At 50.8% G+C, this 18,495-nt stretch overlaps 2 protein-coding genes across 2 annotated transcripts; one reads left to right on the top strand and one right to left on the bottom strand.

The window, feature by feature from the left end:
* Nucleotides 1–479: 479 nt before the first annotated feature.
* N7481_004940 (uncharacterized protein) lies at nucleotides 480–1,170 on the bottom strand (the record flags this gene model as incomplete). Its single annotated transcript, XM_057264159.1, has 2 exons — nucleotides 480–983; nucleotides 1,045–1,170. The coding sequence occupies 2 exons, from the start codon at nucleotides 1,168–1,170 to the stop codon at nucleotides 480–482; spliced, it is 630 nt and encodes a 209-aa protein (XP_057121879.1).
* A 1,123-nt stretch (nucleotides 1,171–2,293) lies between these two features.
* sidE (nonribosomal peptide synthase SidE) lies at nucleotides 2,294–10,174 on the top strand (the record flags this gene model as incomplete). Its single annotated transcript, XM_057264160.1, has 7 exons — nucleotides 2,294–2,567; nucleotides 2,637–3,465; nucleotides 3,548–3,948; nucleotides 4,016–5,311; nucleotides 5,373–7,925; nucleotides 8,036–8,839; nucleotides 8,907–10,174. The coding sequence occupies 7 exons, from the start codon at nucleotides 2,294–2,296 to the stop codon at nucleotides 10,172–10,174; spliced, it is 7,425 nt and encodes a 2,474-aa protein (XP_057121880.1).
* Nucleotides 10,175–18,495: the final 8,321 nt, after the last annotated feature.

Genomic DNA, 18,495 nt, shown 5'->3' on the forward strand with positions numbered 1-18,495 from the left:
GCCAAAAATGCCTACACATGAAGCTACTCTTACTAGCACTTCAACGGTGGTATACTCAGTGTTAACCGGTGTGGTTATAGAGCGCAACGAGCGAGACTTAGCGACTCAAATTTCTCTAAGTAGATGGTATCGCGTAATAGATACCATACACTCAAGGATACGGTGGTCGCTTCTTCCATATTTCCTGTACCTGACATACACTGGCGATACTGTCGGGCCGAATCAGAGTGGTTCGGTTACATCATGGTAATCATTATTATCGGAGTACGGTTTGCAGTTCTAGCCCCGTTGGTCCTAGCGCTATATTCTGACTCTCTCCTTGGCAGATCTCCTCAAAAGATACCCTAGAAACAAGTAGAATAGGAAGGCGTGTTAGGACTAGTAGATGTAATTACATGGGCTGCATGTCACCCCAACCCTCTCCTCCATGTCCTCCTCTTCCATTTCATTATGCTCTCTGTCTTATCCACAAGGCCTCTTTAGTCCGTGTATTTCATCTCCTTCTCAATAGTAGCTGCATTGTACTTCCGTAGCATGTCCTCAAGCCCCGGGATTGGGTGGTCAAAGTCAATCTTGCAGCTATTCATAGTCCGCGCCAAAAAGGCATAGATCGTTTGCGTGAAGAACAGTTCCATGAGTCCCTGATCGCCAAATATCTCCTTGCATTGCTGGACATTGTCCTCGGCTACGCGGTCTTTCAAGCAGAGCTCTTCAACCACGGAGGAGATCAGGCGTTGACGATTGGTAAAAAGCACCCGTGAGGACAAGTCCCCGCTACGGAGACACTTCAGGTGATCGTCAGTCATGCCAAATACACGCGCCACAGGCTCGTTGACGTCCCATTCGTAAGGAGCGTTGAGGAGTGAGGCGGTGCGTAGGACGATGATCTGCCAATCCGTCGATCGCAGGGCACGCTCTGGGGACCATGCGCACGTCAGAAGTTTCATGAACGTGGGGAAGAAGACTGGTGCATTGGCGACAAGCTGTGGAGAGTCAGCTCACCAGTAGAGATGGAATATAGAAGGGAAAGAGCCAGCGAGATACCTTGAAAATGTTCCGCTCAAATGGAAGAGTCCGGAGTGCTGTCTGGACTTCTGAAGGTGCAGTGCTTGAGTCCACGTAAGGCAGCAAGTGCTCGTTTGTGACCTCTCGGTTGTCCCACGAAGTCATAGTGAAAAGTTCCTGGAAGGCGAGTATATCGAGCGTGGTGAGAATATGGAAGCGACTGGAAATAAATGGTAGACCTGAGAGATAGCAATGAGATGAATATGGGAGCCTATCGTGAACAAAACGAGGAAAGGGACAGACCCCCCTCTTTTATAACACCGGTAAACATCAAGTCCCTCGTCGGATCCATGCCGTCTCCGGACGCCCACGACCCGAATGCATATGATATGCCCCTCCAGTCCCGGCGATAAGAGAGAGCGTTTCGATATTCAGAGTAATTTACAAATCTGAGTCTTTTCCAAATTACCATGAATATTTACTCCGGTAGTATAGATAAAAACCCTAAAAATCCTCCGAAATAACCTCCCGAAGTTTGCCAACTGTATCACGAAATCTCCACCCAAACCCAATGCTGTTCCATCTATCCTCGTGGCAAATCTTAGGGCCATTGGTAACGTTTCAAAGTTATGATCCGCAGAAGTCGTGTTCACCATCTCCACATAGACATGAGATGCTCTCCTAGTGCAGGTAGACTCCGAACTAGTATGATGGCGTTTACGGTGCAGAGGCGCTTTATCACCTAACAGCTTTTGATATATCTCTTCAAGGCAAAGCCCTACAGTATTATTGACGCACTAAGCTTGCCTGCTAAAGCCCATTTTAGATATGTATGGTTCTATTGTCCCTTGTATAACCTGTGTAGTTCTCCTTAGCGCCTATTGGTGCTTGCAGAGAGACTGGATGTGCCCCGGACTATGCTATTAGTCTTGGCATAGTCTCGGGCACACCCCGGAGCATCGCCGACCAGAGCGATTATTCCCTATTAAGGGAATGGAGTAGTCATCTTAAGGTTGTCAGTCAGTTGCCATAGAACAACGTCAGTTCTCGCGTATTTTCCTTATTTCTTCGTTGTTTCATAGTGCTTTTAGGTGCCGGAAATACTCCTAGGGAGGTGTATATTGGCCGAATGTTATTTCCATATTTTGTAGACCATCCAGTCACGCGGGCCTTCACGAAATATAATACACATGTCGTGTCCTTTGCTCTCTTTACAATATATTCTTCTTATTCTTCTTATATCACTTTTCTTTGGCCCGTATTTCTCTGCAAGACATCTCTTTCACCCATGATGTCTGTGATCAGTCGCCGGAACATCGACCTGCGGTCAGCCAATCCCTTCGAACACGAGGAATTCCTTCCTGATATGTCGGGGGAGCTAGACGAGTATCCCTTCTTCGCGGACAAAACTGTCGAAACCGAGCTGCCAGCAACTCCCTTGCAATACCAGATTCTCGAATCTGAGACGGTGCAGTGGTGTAAGCTCAATTTAGTCCTGCCACAGCAACCCCCTCCCAGCTTGGCACACATCCAGTGGACCTGGAAAGCCCTGACCTCTCATCGTATGTGCTAAAAGCCCTTCGCGCCCTGTGGATGGAACTATAGCTTAACCAGACTTTTGACCTGTCCAGATACATGCTTGCGCACAGTCTTCACCGTTGAGAACCAATCGGGTCAGATTATCCAGCAGGTGCGTCTGCATGGTTCCGAAGCACGATGGAGTATAGACCCTGCCTGGACGCCGCCATCGTCGGGTCCCTCTACGCCGGGCGAATCCACGCCAGCCGATGGCGAAGATCTAAAATCCCTGGCACTGCTGACAGTACATCGGAATCCTCTTTCGCCTTTTTATCGGGTGACTCTCCAAATCCACCGGGCTCTCGTGGACACTACTTCTCTTGGTCTCATCAGGCGCGACTTCGCACTCCTTTATTGCGGGTTGCCCATTCCCGAGCATACCTCGCTGCGGTCCTATCTGATTCGTCATCTTGCTGCAAAAGATTTAGCTGCAAGCCGTACATTCTGGCAGGACACTCTTCCTTATGTGACTGGCAAAAACAGCCGACTACAGGTTTGGGAGCCGGTTAGCCAGCGATCAACTGTCTCCATGACGCTGGCGGACCACGACGTTGCCGGCCTGGCCGAGCTGGAAATGGCATCCGGCTGGCCCCGTCAAATCATGTACGAAGCTCTCTGGGCCACCGTTCTTCACTATCATAATAGTCAACGGGATGTCCGCTTTGCAGCCTCCCGGCGGGATGCCAGCTTTCCTGGGGTGGAGTCCTGTGTCGGACTTATTGACCAAATCTACCCCGTGCGGGTCTCCGTGAGCCCAGAGGAGACCTTCAAGGAACTGTTCACCAGGCTGGAAGACTATCATGCCGCTGCCTCGCCTCACGGCTATCTTGGGTATCGTGAAATTACTCGTGACACGTCAGCACCCGTCGACTCGGTCATCACGTATGCTCCTGACCTGGGGGGGTCCAAGCCTGGCTGGCCAACTCACAGGATTCCCCTTGGCTGTGTTTATCACCGGGTTTAGCAAAGTGCAGATTACCTGCTGTTACAACGCGAGTATTCCTGCTCAAGACGTCGAAATTCTGGTGCAGCATTTTGTCCAGGCTCTGTCGAGTGCCGCTCGGAAGTTCTACCTTCCTCATTCCATCATCAGCCATGTGGAACTTGCCTCGGAAGACGAGAAGAGTCAGATTGTCCGGAGCGCCGCACAGTCAGCCCGACAGTTGGAATCATCCAAAACCAGTGTGACTCAGCTCTTTGAGGATCAGGTAGCTCGCAGCCCCGAGCAGATTGCGGTGGAGTTCGAGCACGACCGGCTCAGCTTCGCCGAGTTGAATGCACAGGCTAACCGAGTCGCGCGCGTCCTAGGGCCGGTGCGTGGTGAAATTATCCCCCCTATGCATCGACCGCTCAATCGCCCTGATCGTCGGGATCCTGGCTGTCCTCAAAGCAGGCGCGGCCTACACAATCCTTGACCCTGATGGTGCCATAGAGAGGAATCGTCGCATTGCAGAGAACTGTGATGCTCCAGTGATCCTGGCCAACCAAGCGTATTGCGCAGCAATGCCTAAGGCGCGGCCCTTTGAGGATTGCCTTCAACTGGCACAGACCCTGGAGCCATTCAACCTGGCGCTGGACATCGAGCCCGAGGAGCGCTGCTATTTGATCTACACCTCCGGGTCCACGGGAACCCCCAAGGGGGTTGTCGTTTCCCATAGAGCCGCGACAGCCGGCATGCAGCACCATTCGTTGAATGGGTTGCAGCGTTGGCTGCTATTCTACAGTCCGAGTTTTTCGGCGGCGCAGCGGACCATGCTGGCTACGTTGGTTCACGGTGGTACGTTGTTGCTGGCCAGCAAAGCGCGTTTGACTGCCGAGCTGCCGGCTGTGGTCACAGAAATGCAGGTTGAGGCCATGGGCATCACCCCGTCCGCCCTGTCCGTTCTTGAGCCGTCGCAGGTGCCACATGTGAAACAAATCACGCTCGTCGGCGAGGCCATCCCACCAGAGATGGTTGAGCTCTGGTCAAGCAACGTCCAGCTCCGCAACACCTTCGGCCTAAGCGAATGCACACAGCTGAACTTCGGCTGCATCTTGACCCCTGGCAGCAATCCATGTATCGTAGGTCGGCCCACAGATACCACCAGGGCCTATGTGTTACTGCCAGAAACTACAGAGCTGGCCCCCATCGGTGTCTCGGGTGAGCTCTGCCTGGCAGGCCCCCAGCTGGCCTCTGGGTATCTCCACGACGTGGAGCAGACCACGCGCGCTTTCATTCCCAACCCCTTTGGCCTTGGCCAGCTCTATCGCACAGGAGATGTGGCACGTATGCACTCATACGGTTCATTCGAGATTCTGGGACGCCTGGACTGGCAGGCCAAGATTGACGGCCAGAAGGTGAACCCGACCGAGATCGACCAGGCGCTCCGGCATCACACCAACGTCGGGGCCTCCGCCACGGTGGTTCTCGATCTCTCTGGCCGACCCCGGCTACTGTCCGCTGTTGTTTTGAACTCGCATGTGCTCTCATGGTCCGCTGTGCTGCCAACCATCCGTGAATTGGCGGCCGAAACACTGCCGCGCTACATGGTGCCCTCCTTCTGGATGCCGATGAAGAAACTCCCAACGACTGGAAACGGCAAGACGGACGTCAAACGCATCCAAGAAATGGCCTTGGAACTCGGAGTGGCACGCCTGGCTCAGTTCAGTGCTCCCGATGTTGAGTCAAATGATGATTCTCTCGACGGGGAGCAGACGGACGTCGCAGAGGCATGGTCTGAGGTTCTCGGTATCCCCGTTACCTCAATCCGTCGCGCCCATTCGTTCATTTCCTTGGGGGGGAAGCTCAGTCGATGCCATTAAGGCGGTAGGTGTCCATCGCCGACGTGGTCTGGTAATAGAACTTGAGACTTTGCTGGACGGCTCGTCGGTGGAGCAGACTGCTGTCGCAGGCTTTGCCCTTCAGAAACAACACATCGATGCCCCTGAGGCATTCTCCCTGGTTCCAAAAGATGCAGCTAGCTTAGTACACGGAAATCCAAACCTGTCGGACGCTTACCCAGCCACACCGTTGCAGGAAGGCATTCTAGCCACGTCGCTGCAGAGTGAGGCAGAGGACCGCTACGTCTACCAGCGCGTGTGGGATGTTTCACACCTCGACCTACAACGGCTGCACACCAGCTTCCAGCAGGTCTTTGCTCAGCGAGATATCCTTCGGACGTCATTTATACCGCACCGCGCCAGCTTTATGCAGCTCGTTCGAACCGATCTCACCCTGCCATGGGTGGTACTCGATCAGAGTCTGGAGGAGTATCTGGCAGTCGATAAAAGGCAGCGATTCGCCATGTCTGATTTGCAACTTCGTCTGGCTATTCTGACACGCGGCTCACAGAGTCTGCTTGTGGTGACCATGCATCACTCCCTCTTCGACTACTGGTCCCATCGGTTCCTGTACGAGGACGTTGCAGCTACGTATTGGGGCGACCCGGTGCCCTCCCGTCCCTCCTTCAACCACGTCATTCGACATCTGCAATCTCTACCCGTGGAAGAATACGATTCCTTCTGGCAGAGCTATCTGTCCAACACGGAGCCCACCCAGCTGAACACGACTCCCCAGCGTGAGACTACAACCGTTCAAAAGACTCTGCCTATCGACTTGCGGCAGGCGCTGCAGCTGCACGGGCTCTCCCCGGGGGCTGCCATTTATATGGCATGGGCGATGGTGCTGAGCCAGCGGACAAACAACTCGGAAGTGTTCTTCGCGACAGCCTTAGCCGGCCGCGATATCCCCGTGCTAGAAGTGGAACACATCGATGGACCTACTCTAAACATGGCTCCCCTCCGCCTATCAATTCCCGCGGACTCCTCGCTTCTAGATCTTACCCAAACCGTGAGCCGCGACCTCATGCGTGTGACCAAATATGCACCTCATGGCTTGAAAAGGGCGTTGTACGCCGCACATCTACGACCTGATGCCATGGATACCATGGTTAATATCCTTCCCCCTTCAGAAGACCGTTCTCATAGGGAGCGGACCATGTGGCAACCCTTTGGCAAGCGACCGTCATGGGAGTCCGAGTTTACCACACTGGAGGTTGTCACGAATGACGCCGGGCTCCAGATTACCCTGACTGCAAAAATGGAAGAGCTTCAGGCCCAGTTCATCATGGAATCCTTCTGCCGAATTCTCCTGGCGGTGTTGGAGGATCCACATCAACCAGCATCCGCAGTGGATGTCATTGGTAATACTGAGAGAGAATTCCTGTCGAACGAGCTGTCCAATCGCCACCGGCTTCATGTCCCTCGGCCGGAGCTGCTGCAGGAAGCCTTCGAACGACACGCGGTGGGCACGCCGGAGGCCATCGCCATTGACTGGAACGGGGAAGCCACCACTTCGTACGTACAGTTGGATCTTCGAGCCAACCAGGTGGCCAACGAGCTAGTCCAGCGTCATGGTGTCTCCGTTGGAGACATGATTCCACTGATGTTGGATAAGTCGGTTGATATGCTGGTGGTCATTTTCGGGGTCATGAAAGCCGGGGCGGCCTATGTGCCGCTGAGCCCAGACAATCCCCCAGACCGCAATGCGTTCATCATCGGCGAGGTCCAGGCCAAGCTGGTCATCACCCAGACCGACCATTCCACGCTGATTCCTATCAATGACGGTCTTTCCCACATCCACATGGACCAGCTGCCGCTGACTGATGTTTCCACCGAACGGCCTAATGTCTCTGTCACTCCTGAACAACCGGCGTATGTGATCTACACCTCGGGAAGCACCGGATTGCCAAAGGGCGTGAAGGTGCCCCACCGCGCTGCGGCTGCTGCGGTGGTGAGTATGGCGGAGATCGAGGGCCGGTACCGTGGCGAGTGGCGCTCCCTACAGTTTGCCAACTATGTGTTTGATGCATCGGCGCAGGATTTCTTCAACACCCTCAGCACAGGAGGTACCCTGTGCCTGGCTCCCACTGACCAACTTCAGTCGGACCTGGCGGGCCGCATTCGAGCCATGGATGTCCGCCAGGCCATTCTGACTCCCACAGTGGCCAAGCTGCTAGATCCTCGCGAACTGCCATCCTTCTGCACGATGATTGTTGGAGGCGAGCCCCTAACACGAGATGTCATTGACAAATGGGCGCAGCACGAGCTACTAAACGTGTACGGGCCTACGGAGACCGCGATGGTAGTGACCACCAAGGCCGTCCAAGATGGGGTCCGGCCCAGCAACATTGGAACGCCGTTTCCCACGGTCATGGCGTTTATTCTTCAGGCTGATGGGCTCGACCTGATTCCATATGGTGGGGTAGGCGAGCTGTGTATTGCCGGGCCGCAGGTCACCGATGGATATTTGAACCGTGATGAGCTGACTGCGGCGGCTTTTGTCCAGAATGATGTTTTGCAAGGTCCGCTTCTCCCATATCAATGCCTCTCGCGTCTTTGTCTCCTTGTGTTCCATGGATTCAGGTTTTTTTTTTTTTTTTTTTGACAAAGCTCTGACTGCAATGCTTGACAGTGGAACGTATGTATCGCACTGGCGATCTGGCTCGATGGCTTCCTGGCGGAGAAATCGAATGCCTGGGCCGCAAGGACAACCAAGTCAAGATCCATGGACACCGGATCGAGCTGGCCGAGATCGAACACGCCATCTACCAGACAGGTTTGGTGCATCACGCGATTGTGATACCGATCCTGGTCAATCAGCGAACCCATCTCGCCGCCTTCTGTATATTCACCCCGATGCGCTCCAGCGAGGTCCAAGATGCAGATGCCGACTATCACATCTTCCGCTCAAAGCTCCGAGAGGGTCTTACCACGCTGACACCGTACATGATGCCAAAGTACGTGTTTCCGATGGGCGACCTTCCCAAGTTGCCGTCACGCAAGACGGACCGGAAGCTCCTTCGACACTCCGCCGAAGACATGGATTCCGTATATCGCAACCGCTACAGCTTCGATGCAAGCGATGCACAACACACTGTCGTGCCGGTAGAGACTGTGGCGGAAATGACCCTGGAGAGCCTGTGGGTGCAAGTGCTGGACTCTCCCGCCGAAAGCTTGGGCAAGAAAGCAAACTTCTTGGCCCTAGGTGGCGACTCGATCGCGGCCATCAGTCTCGCTAGTCGAGCTCGCAGTGCAGGGTATGTTCTAAGCGTCAAGAATATCCTACGTAGCGGCGAATTGGGCCGGATGGCCACAACTATGCAAGTCCGCGAGGCCGAGACAGACACGGAGCCTCAGAGAGCGTTTGACGTCCCCACAGCGGTCGTTGATGCCATCCAGCAGGCAGGGCTCCATATGGAACGGGATGTCGATTACGGTGAGTACCAGGCGTCCCAGCACGTCGACAATATGCTCATATCCTACCAAAACTGACTCTTCCGCAGTATATCCCTCACCCCCAGGCCAAGTCGAATTTCTGACGCAGGGTGCTCGTCCTGAGCAGATGTGGGTCCTTATGGCGGTTCGTCGCATGTCGGATAGCTTCGATGTTGACAAATGGGTGGAGGCCACTGCCAAGTTAACACAGGTCGATGATATCCTGCGCAGCTCATGGCTGCGCGCATCTGATTCCTTGTGGTACGGCGTCGTCCTGAACCGGAGTGTGCCGACGGTCACCTTCGCCCACTGCGAGAACGAGGAGCAAAAGGCCCTGTTTATCGAGTCTTTCTGGGATGAGCGATTCATCTTTGGAACGCCCTTTATCAAGTTCGCCGTTCTCACGTACCCGGACGGTGCATGTGACGTGGTGATGAAGATGAACCATGCGGTCTACGATGGAACCTTGCTGCGTATCCTGGATGATCATTTTGCTGCCATCTGCCAGGGTCTCCCAGCTCCGGCCCATGGCCAGTTCCGGGACTTTGCGTTAAATGTATATCGCTCCGATCGGAATTCTTCGCGCACATTCTGGCATAAGGCTCTGGCTGGCAAGGACAGTTGCTTCCCCGACTGTGAGAACCCACGGATCGACGCGTCTGTCCGTCGCATCCTCGCGACCGATCTGGAGCCAATGGCACATGCGGCTGGGGTCACCATCCCCGTAATATTCCAGGCCGCCTACCAGGTGTGGCTCTCCCAAGTCACTGCGCGATCGGACGTCGGGTTTGACTATTTGCTCAGCGGTCGAAATGTCGATATGGGACCTGTCGATACCCAGACGGTCAACGGCACCCTGGCCAACTTCCTCCCGGTCCGGTGCAGTGTCGACTCGACGATATCGATGGTCCAGTACCTTCAAGACACGCAGGATCTGTTCTGGGCGATCACCGAGCATGGCAACATGGGCCTCGATGAGATCTACGCGGCCGCCGGCGTCTCGCGAGTCACATCTGGCAACGGATCTCTCTTCCTCTTCCAGCCATTCGAGCCCGCGGACAAGGTGGATGAACTCCGCTGGCTGGTCATGGCCAAGTCACAAGTGCGGATGTTCCAACCGTATGGCCTGGTGATTGAAGTCGCAAAGGCAGGCCAGTCGCAACATCGGCTCACGGTCATGTATGACCAAGGCCTCTTCACCGAAGGGGAGGGCAGCGGAATTGCGGATGCCCTTATAACTATCGTGGAGGAGATGGCAGGCGCTGTGTCATCCCCTGGGCGCCGTCTTGGGGAGATCTTCATAGATCTACAAGTGGCCGATGGGGTAATAGCCTAAGGACGAACATTTAAAGGGGGCGGGACAGTAAACTCTCAACAATGAGTGGCCAGATTGGAGGATTGGTATGCCACCTTGCTGCCAGACCAGAGCGCGCTTCTGGTTGCTCGTCAGAGTCATTCTAACAGATACATGTGTTTATACCTGAGGATCTGGTTTACCGTGCCACATACAAATACTACCCTGTAATAAAAGCACAAGACCGATTCTTGATGTGGCTGATTGAAATAGATACTGTAGTGGGGATTCTTGCTCTCAACATCAGATTCATATAACCGGAGCATTAGCAACAAGGTGTCCGCTTTCAGGGGGATATTTAGTTTGCACGATAGCATTCCAAATAACACACAACCTACGAGTTTCGTGATTCTGTCTTTTCCTGCGGCGGCAATGGTATCAGTATATCGTTCAAAGAAGGCTCGAATGCCTTGGTATATTGTATATCAGTAGGGTATAGCTTTGTCTACACTAACTACACCTTCCTGCAATCTGTGAGTGTGGTGGTTTTGTTAATCTGTGGTCGACGCATCTGCCAACAAAGATAGCCAGCGAGCATATACCCATCTTTCAATACTTAATACAATGTGATTGAGTGCGAATCCAAGACCCACCCTTGTCTGATTCATCTATCGTATGACTCAAGTTGGGTTCATAGTAATTTCCCATGTACCGCAATATGGTCCTTTTGCTTTCACAGAGTCGGGGCAACTACTATTGCATCGAAGTGCTTCGCAGCCTTTGAACATAGTTGACCGATTGAGGACCCAAGGGCTGTTGCCGCACCACGCATCCTGTATCTGCTGAATAAGTAGATCCATAGACAGTTCCGGCCCTCAATTATCCCTTGCTTTGTTAAACGATCTGCAGCACCAAATTTGAGGTCGCTCAGATTACGTTTTCAAAACCCGGCGTTCAGCACCGTGATCGTTATTGACAGAAAGAGGGGATACATGTTTGTGATTGCCAGCATTTGATACGTACGAATTTCAACCCATCTTCTCGATCTTGGAGTTGGAAGGTCGAAATGGGTAGCACTTCGGTCAATTTCTATGCATGAGTCTAATTCTAGAACGTCTTGACACGAATTTATCAATGATTAATAATAAACTCACTGTCCAACATGCTTTGTCCAAAGGGAGGTCAACGCCTCCAAAGACACTATCACCCACTCGACAGCGATGGAGATATTTGTATCACTCGCTACGTTCATCCATCTTTCTTAGCGAAGGATTTAACTGGGCATAAGACTGAAAGGAATAGATAGTGTATTGGGGAGCCTGGGGGGGGGGGCACCCTAATATTGATGCTTACTAGCACATGTGTGCCCGGTTTGCCGAGTGATGTTCATTGATCGCACTTGTGACGACCAACCTCTATTTCCTATTCGGGACAACTCAGCGACCTGATGCCTGAGGCCCAGATTCCTTTTTGCAGTACGATAAACTTATATAGCAGTCCTGCCGGCTGTAAATATCATCATCAACTAACCTGTCATTCCTTTCTCTGGAACGGACGCGGTTCCCATCTCCCTCTCTACGTGCGGCATCATATGTTTGGCGGTGTTGGTTGTGTTCTGTCTCCCGCTTCGACCCGTCTGCTATGACAGACTGCCCTAGAACGCCCCCTCTTCAATTCTTAATCAGGGATTTTAGCGCAAGGCTGCAGAAAGTGAAGGGAGTTATTCATCTCTGTAAACTCGCTCTCCTCTGTTCTTTGTTCAATCCAAACATTACAAGAAAATATGTCGCTTCCACCTTTAACGAATTATGAGAAGGTTTTGCAAATCAGATATAATCTGACATGCTTCCTATCCGGATCTGTCAGTATAAGTTGAAAGTCCTCGTTGAAGTTATTTGTAGAGCCTTAGCTAGGCTGTTAGCCTTGAATATATTGCAGTGCTAATATATTAGGGAGGATGGAAGTTAACGTGGAATACCCCCTGCCCGCCATCCCCCCCCGACCCGCCACCCCCAAAACACCATAATTAAGAAACAAATTTATCTCAACAACAACACCTTTATTCGATTTAAATTTTGGCAAAGCAGTTATTCTCAAGTGACATAATAATATATTTTTTTCTGTGATCATTTAAGTTATTATTTAAGTATAATACCAAAAATTACAGAGTATTTTTGCTCAATATATCATAAACATATATTTTGACAGTAAATTTTTAAATTAGGGATATCCAAGCATATAACCCTGGAAGTAATATTATAAATAATACTATGTTATCCAGAATCCTATTACAAAGTAAATGTTGTTGAGATATTGAGTTGTAATTTATTGCCTTAACTATGGTGTTTTTGGGGTGGCGGGTCGGGGAGGATGGCGGGCAGGGGGTATTCCACGTTAGTTATTTTGTTTCTGCTCTAGATACAATTACCTTGGAAGTGCGTATTGAAACTGGACTTTTATACGGACTGCGCATTCAGGATTTCGCATCGTCATAGACCATTCACTTATTATAGCAAACGATATTCTCACCAATCTAAGGCTAGTTATTTTAGTAAACCGGTGCAAATGGCCTAACAACACATTCGTCAGAATGGCTTCATGGTCAGCAAAGCAAACTGCCAAGCCAGGCTAGCAGACAAGCGTCCAAGTGACTCCCTACCTCCTCACTGTTTTCAGATCGGCAGTGCTCCCTGAATCACGGCTTGAGACAAGCAAAATAACCGTCCCGCGGCGGGTCTAAACGAACTGGTCTTTGTAATTACGCTGAACAGAGCGTGGCGACGCCCGACAACTCCACCGGTGAGTATTAGAGTGCGACTTTGTTGTGAAGGGACGCCCGAAAACTCCACCGCTGAGCATTAGAATGCACCTTTAGTGTAAAGGATGGCTTGTACAGCGGGCGAAATTGGTACACCATGAGTTATTCGTATCGGAAGCGAGACAATATAAGGAGGAATATGCTCATCCGTCAGCTGGAATGGGCTGCATTCTTATTCCGTGCCCTTGGCTTCTTATTCCATTGAACCAGAACATAAAGAGCGCCAGCTTGATGGGAGCGCCATGTCTACTAGTAACTTGGCCCCCACCGCCCGGTCCAAGGTTTCATGTTCATACTTTCTTCACAAAGGATACAACGTCGCCCCACCCGGCCCGTGGGTATCAGATTTGCGCTATTTCGGCTCCACGTAAGGCACTCCACAGCCAAAAGAAGAGAAAGGTCAGAACGAGCCTGGCTAGTGGCTGACGATGATGCTACAGTCTTGACTAGGTTCCGGCCGAGTTCGAGAAGGGCCTCGGGGGTGGAAATGTTGATCTTTGAACCTTCACTAGCAGTCCTGGATGAAAGTCGATTTAAAGCAAACCAGATATCCTCATCAGTTACATATTTGCCCTTACAAAAGGCCAAGTTGGCTTTGCCGAAACGGAAGATCTGACTTGCTCTATTATTACCCGTGCACGATGAATAGCAGCCTCCCGAGTAAGACTGCGCCGGGGCAAAAAGGCCTTCGGTCGGCTTGCGATCTCTGTCATCAGGGCAAAGTCAGGTGCAGTGGAGGTACACCCTGTGAGGGATGCGACAAGCTGGGCGTCAAATGCATCTATAGTACTTCCAATCGACCTGGTCGGCCCAAAGGAGCGAAGAACAAAAAGACGCTCGAACGAATCAAACAACTAGGCGCGGCCAATGACAGCGAGCAGGAAGAAGAAGCCTCTGGAAGCGTATGTTGAAAGCAAATGCTAGCGCCCTCTCTCAAAACAAGGCTTTTAAAGAGACACATTGATCAACGAGCTGACTGAAAGTCCTTGTACAGCAGACAGCATCCTCGGAAGCAAGCCATCGATCGGCCATCTCCCGGGGCTTTTGTAATGAACGATTTAGGCATAGATCGCCCTCGACACAACCAAGTCTACCAGAAAATCAATTGGACCGAAACCTCACAAGTCCCGTCCAACTCTGGGACTTTTTTCCTATGCCTAATTATGGACATTACCAGTCAAGAGATTGTACACCATCCTTATCGGTATAAATTGCCTCTTTCTATAGAAACTTGAGCTGGTTTTAGTCACAATTTGTGGACGAGAAACGCTGACAAGCTCTTGGACTGCAACAGGGACCCTGTCTAAGCCACTCTCGGGCCTCTTCCGATTCCATGTTATTCACTTCGACCGACACATCCGACGATGTATCAGCAGAACTTTCTTGGGTGGCCTCTCTGCTCGATAACCCGGGCATCGTAGTCCCTCACGCTGATAGCCTTGGTCATATCCACGAAGGCCCTCAGTTAACAAACCAGGAGACGTCTCCAATTCAGGTTCCCAAGTCTCTTAGTACGTCAGTACCACAGGGATCTTCTTTTCCTACGTGTAATTGTGTCCAGCAGTCAATCGATCAGCTTGCCAATTTCAAAGCGCTTAGCCGTTCTCGACAGACGCTTCGGCCGGACTTTATTCTCACTGTGGCCAGAGACTCTATTTCGGCGTGGCAAGCCCATCAGCAATGCCCAAGCTGCCAGCATAGTGACGACAAAGATATACTGGTCTTATCGGCCATGGCCCTCCGGGCTCTGCTGAATCTAATCAAGGAGACTGGTCATCAACATGAATACCAGTGTCCACCAAACGACAAGAGGGAATGACATGCCGTCTAAAAATGGTTGTCCATCCCCTGCATTCAACTCGGATCCCTCATTTGTGGGTAGCTATCAACTAGCGTGTGAGGAGAAGCAACTTGTTGTGGGGCTTCTTTTACAAAGAAGGCTCAGGGATCTTAATCATGCCATCGAGCATCTCAGACAAAAGAGCTTGCGAATAGCTGACACCACGCCCCGAAGAAGTACCACATCCACAAGATCATCTCGATCTCATAGCAGCTCCCTTTCTCAGTCGACTATGAGCTCGAATTTCTGTTGTGGTCTTCCGGGCGACATCAATTTTACTGGAGGGATGGAGGAATTGAGCTCTGTTGGTTACGAGACGTCGTTGGATGAACACGACAACTATCTAAAGGATTCTTTGCAAAGCTCGACTGAGACTATCGAATCCCTCCTCACGACAATGCAGTCTCCTCATATGAGGCAGACTCCTAATGACGCCAATACTTTTCGCTTCTGAAGTACGATATACCCCCAGTGAAGGAAGATTCCTTTGTGCTCTGCTATTTCTCGATCAATGATTTACTTATCTGTTTGGAGAATCCCATTAGACCCAAAAGCCCACACGTGCAAGTGGTCGGGACCTTCTTAGGTTATTCTAACATTTTGTGTAATATACATTTCTGGAATAAGGTTTTACGAACGATAGCAAGGTATTTTTTGTAGACCTTGACAAATAGGTACCCAAGCCCATTTTTGGCCATAAAAGGGAATTAAAAAAAAAGAGTGAAGTCACACTCCACATCAAACTTTCCTGATAACACCTGTCTCCTGTGTCACCAAGCCTTTGGTGGTACGTAGGTCTGTGTCTTTCCCTATACATTATTCCCACCTCTGTCGCTCCTTTACTCTCCTCTCTACGTTTGATTTCTCTGTTGTCGAATCACAGAAAATCTGTACACTAGTACTGAGGATTTCCCATTGAGATCAATGGATTCGATGAAGCTAACAAGACAGAATGGAGCGCCATTGAAGGCGTTTCACGGCTCAGAGGCGTGGTTTAGCGTGTTACGACGCTGGTATTTGGAGGAATTGCGGGGTCTAGCAGCGACGACGCATTCCCCTGAATTAGCGGCGAGGACTTGCCGTTGCCGGTGCCGGTGCCGCTACTATTGTCGCTGTTATGTTGGCTCCGACTGGATGCAGCTACCCCGGCTCCCATGCCTGACAAAAATATGCCTTAATTCGTGCGGCGGTCGCGTCCCTTGGGCAAGGAACTATAAACGCGTTTGGCCCCCGACGTAGACAACGCGGGCACCTGTCGTCACTGTTCGAGGTCCGTCGAAGACATCGGAGTTTCTGGGCGTGGCAGCGATCGCATGATGAGCATACATGAACATGAGACGGGGCCCGTCGCATCAGCCCGACGCTGGGATGAATTTGTCAACGGGAAATTCCAAACTACCAATCCGAAGGATAGCGAGCCTCGGACCATGCGCTGAGTGGATTATATTATCATCAGAGACTTCACAATGGTTCCAAGGTGCTTATTTGACAAGGCTCCATTGTTTTTGCCCGCGATGAGATTGCGTCTCTATTTGTAAATACGATGATAAACCCACAAATGCAGCAGGGCCATGTAGGTTGTGCTGTTACGTGTTTTCCCAGAGTTCGGTGGACCACCAGCAGATCTGCATTCAAGATGAGTGTGTTAAATGAATCCGCATCGGTAGTTTGTTGCAATCACACAGGGACGACCAATGACACCCACCGAGCGAGATGGCCACGGTTTTGCCGGAAATCTCTTACCCTCATTTGGCATGGCCCAATAGTCCCTTGTATCTGCATAAACTTATTTTGGTGACCCTGAGCGCCCGATAGATGACCACGCAGTGATTAGTCGCTTCACGTTTGCCACTATTCGACCTGGATTGGTACTAAATCGCCGAAAAGACTCCGAGGCCGATCACCCGCGATCCCGGCCCGCCATCCCCGTCCCGCCATCACCCGCGTTTCTCTGTGGACATGTCTTTTCAAGTAATCATTCTGCATGCAAGATCCACCTATTCTGCATAATGGACCATAACAAGCTCGTGTTTGACTATTCCAGAAATGGAATTAGGGCCAATGCGTCAGCACTTAGTATCCGTTCTCGCTAGTCTATACTTTGTTAAGTAAAGACATGACGACAATCGGCATTTTAAAAGCAAACTATTATAGCCTCCTTTGATTAGAGCAGGGTTTTAGACTTTTTCAGACTGGGGGCCAGGTCTTCGTATTGATATTAGAAGCCTCGCTATAAGGCCATCACTTGCCATATGTATATCAGATCAGCTGTGATCAATGTGCATATGCAAAGCGTTCGTGACGAGAAAGGCTTTCTCAGATATGCGAGTGCGTAAGGTTATATGCATGCTCACATTTGGACCCTTCGTCGTGTCCCCTGCCAGTACTCCTTTGATGTAACCTAGGTTCACAAGATACAAACGCATGGCCTAGTGAGGTAAGTAGATCTAAAGATCACGAAGGGTCACGGAGAATATCAATGTCCTTAAGCTTTCTATCCATGACGTAGAGGCATGCTAGGTCAAACTTTGTAGTCGTCTCTCGTGAATAGTGAAACTGCAACTTCTACGAGATGCAGAGTCGCTGACGAAGATCACCCGAAACCCTATGTAGAGATATTTTAGGGCGGTGACTTCTCGAGCCTAGTAGGTATCCGGGATATTAGGGTGATCCTTGTTGCGCCTGGCTGTATGGGAGTTTTGACAACCATGTGTACCGCCGCTGACAGGTATATTAAAGGGCGGCAAATTTTCATAAGACTTCGTGCCATGTGGTATCTGCAGCTGCAATCAGTGGCGCTGCAAAACCGTCGAGGTTCGATTTTACTACCCCATTGAGTTGACGGATAGAGTTTAGCCATGTCCATCATTCCAATCCGGGTAATACATCCGCGCCTGCAGTAGAGTCGGGCGATTGCAACTTAAACCACCCTCCGCTTCCCGTTCAGAGTTCACGTTAGCTTGAAAGTAACTCGCGAAGATGAAGAAATGTCGCCAAAAATAAAACTGTTTGATGACTTACAGATGAACAAGGCAAAGCATGCGGGGAAAACCCTTCCCCTGTGACGATACTATTTACCGAGCAAAGATTCAGAAGTGGAGTAAGTCTAACCTTTGTTAGTATATTGTGTTATGACAAACCGGGGGAGTGGTTAAATAGTTAGTTACTACTAGGACCCTTTCGGATAGTCTTATTCATCGTTCACCCAATGCACCCTAGTATGGATTTCGGAATTATGGTGTCACAACACGCCATAGCTAGATATAGACCCCTGAGATCGCTCAACCGGTCTTAATACATTCGATCAATGATCCGATTCTATTGTACATGTTCAGTACAAGCCAGTAACTAAACTCCGCATACTGCCAAATTATACAAATATTTGGCGAATGTACCCACTGTACATAAAGCTCCACCTATTGCAAGAACAGCCACAGCTTCAATTTTGTAGTAGATGTTGAAGCGGGGGCGCTGTCTGCGAATCAGATACGCCCGCTGAGAGACAGTGGGATTTACTAGAAGAGGAGGCCCTAGGGTAGTGCGAAGCAGAAGCCTAATTCATGACAGTAGCGGTCTGCGGGGTACACATAGTGCACCCAGCTTCACCTGGCCCCCCCCACTACAATATGTAAATACATATACGTTGTAGTGAGTTAGTTCGTTATCTAGGTTGTGATTTTATTGGTATATCAACATATAGAGCAT

This window comes from Penicillium waksmanii (genome assembly GCF_028829765.1).
Source record: "Penicillium waksmanii strain IBT 27052 chromosome Unknown utg000005l:1.0-5232799.0:1.0-5237142.0, whole genome shotgun sequence".
NCBI lineage: Eukaryota > Fungi > Ascomycota > Eurotiomycetes > Eurotiales > Aspergillaceae > Penicillium > Penicillium waksmanii.